The 306-nt window shown below is 55.2% G+C and overlaps 1 protein-coding gene across 1 annotated transcript in view; it reads right to left on the reverse strand.

Moving 5' to 3' along the window:
• LOC119588153 (Down syndrome cell adhesion molecule-like protein Dscam2) overlaps positions 1-306 on the reverse strand; it is a 164,747-nt gene that overhangs the window by 90,352 nt on the left and 74,089 nt on the right. The window contains 1 exon segment of the mRNA XM_037936858.1: positions 49-210. Coding sequence (XP_037792786.1) covers positions 49-210 — 162 coding nt within the window.

Genomic DNA, 306 nt, shown 5'->3' on the forward strand with positions numbered 1-306 from the left:
GCAAACTGCTATCCACCTATCGTGTTGTGTCCGGAATCGTAAACTCACCTATAGGAGTCGGTGCCAGCGGAATTATTTGCGATGCACAGGTAGTGGCCGGCCTCCTGTGTGGTGACTCCGGACAGGAAGAGCTGCCCCTCGACCACCCGAACACGCCCTCCGCTCTCGGTCACGTCCACACGCCCTCGAGCCTCGTCCTCGTAATACCACCTAAGGAGAGAGAAGGAAAATGCAGCGATCCGGGAAGTCTACAGCCACAGAGACTACCATTTTACATTCTCACAGGTAAATCGTGTTAGTCTGGGG

The sequence above is a fragment of the Penaeus monodon genome, chromosome 23 (assembly GCF_015228065.2).
Source record: "Penaeus monodon isolate SGIC_2016 chromosome 23, NSTDA_Pmon_1, whole genome shotgun sequence".
Lineage (NCBI taxonomy): Eukaryota > Metazoa > Arthropoda > Malacostraca > Decapoda > Penaeidae > Penaeus > Penaeus monodon.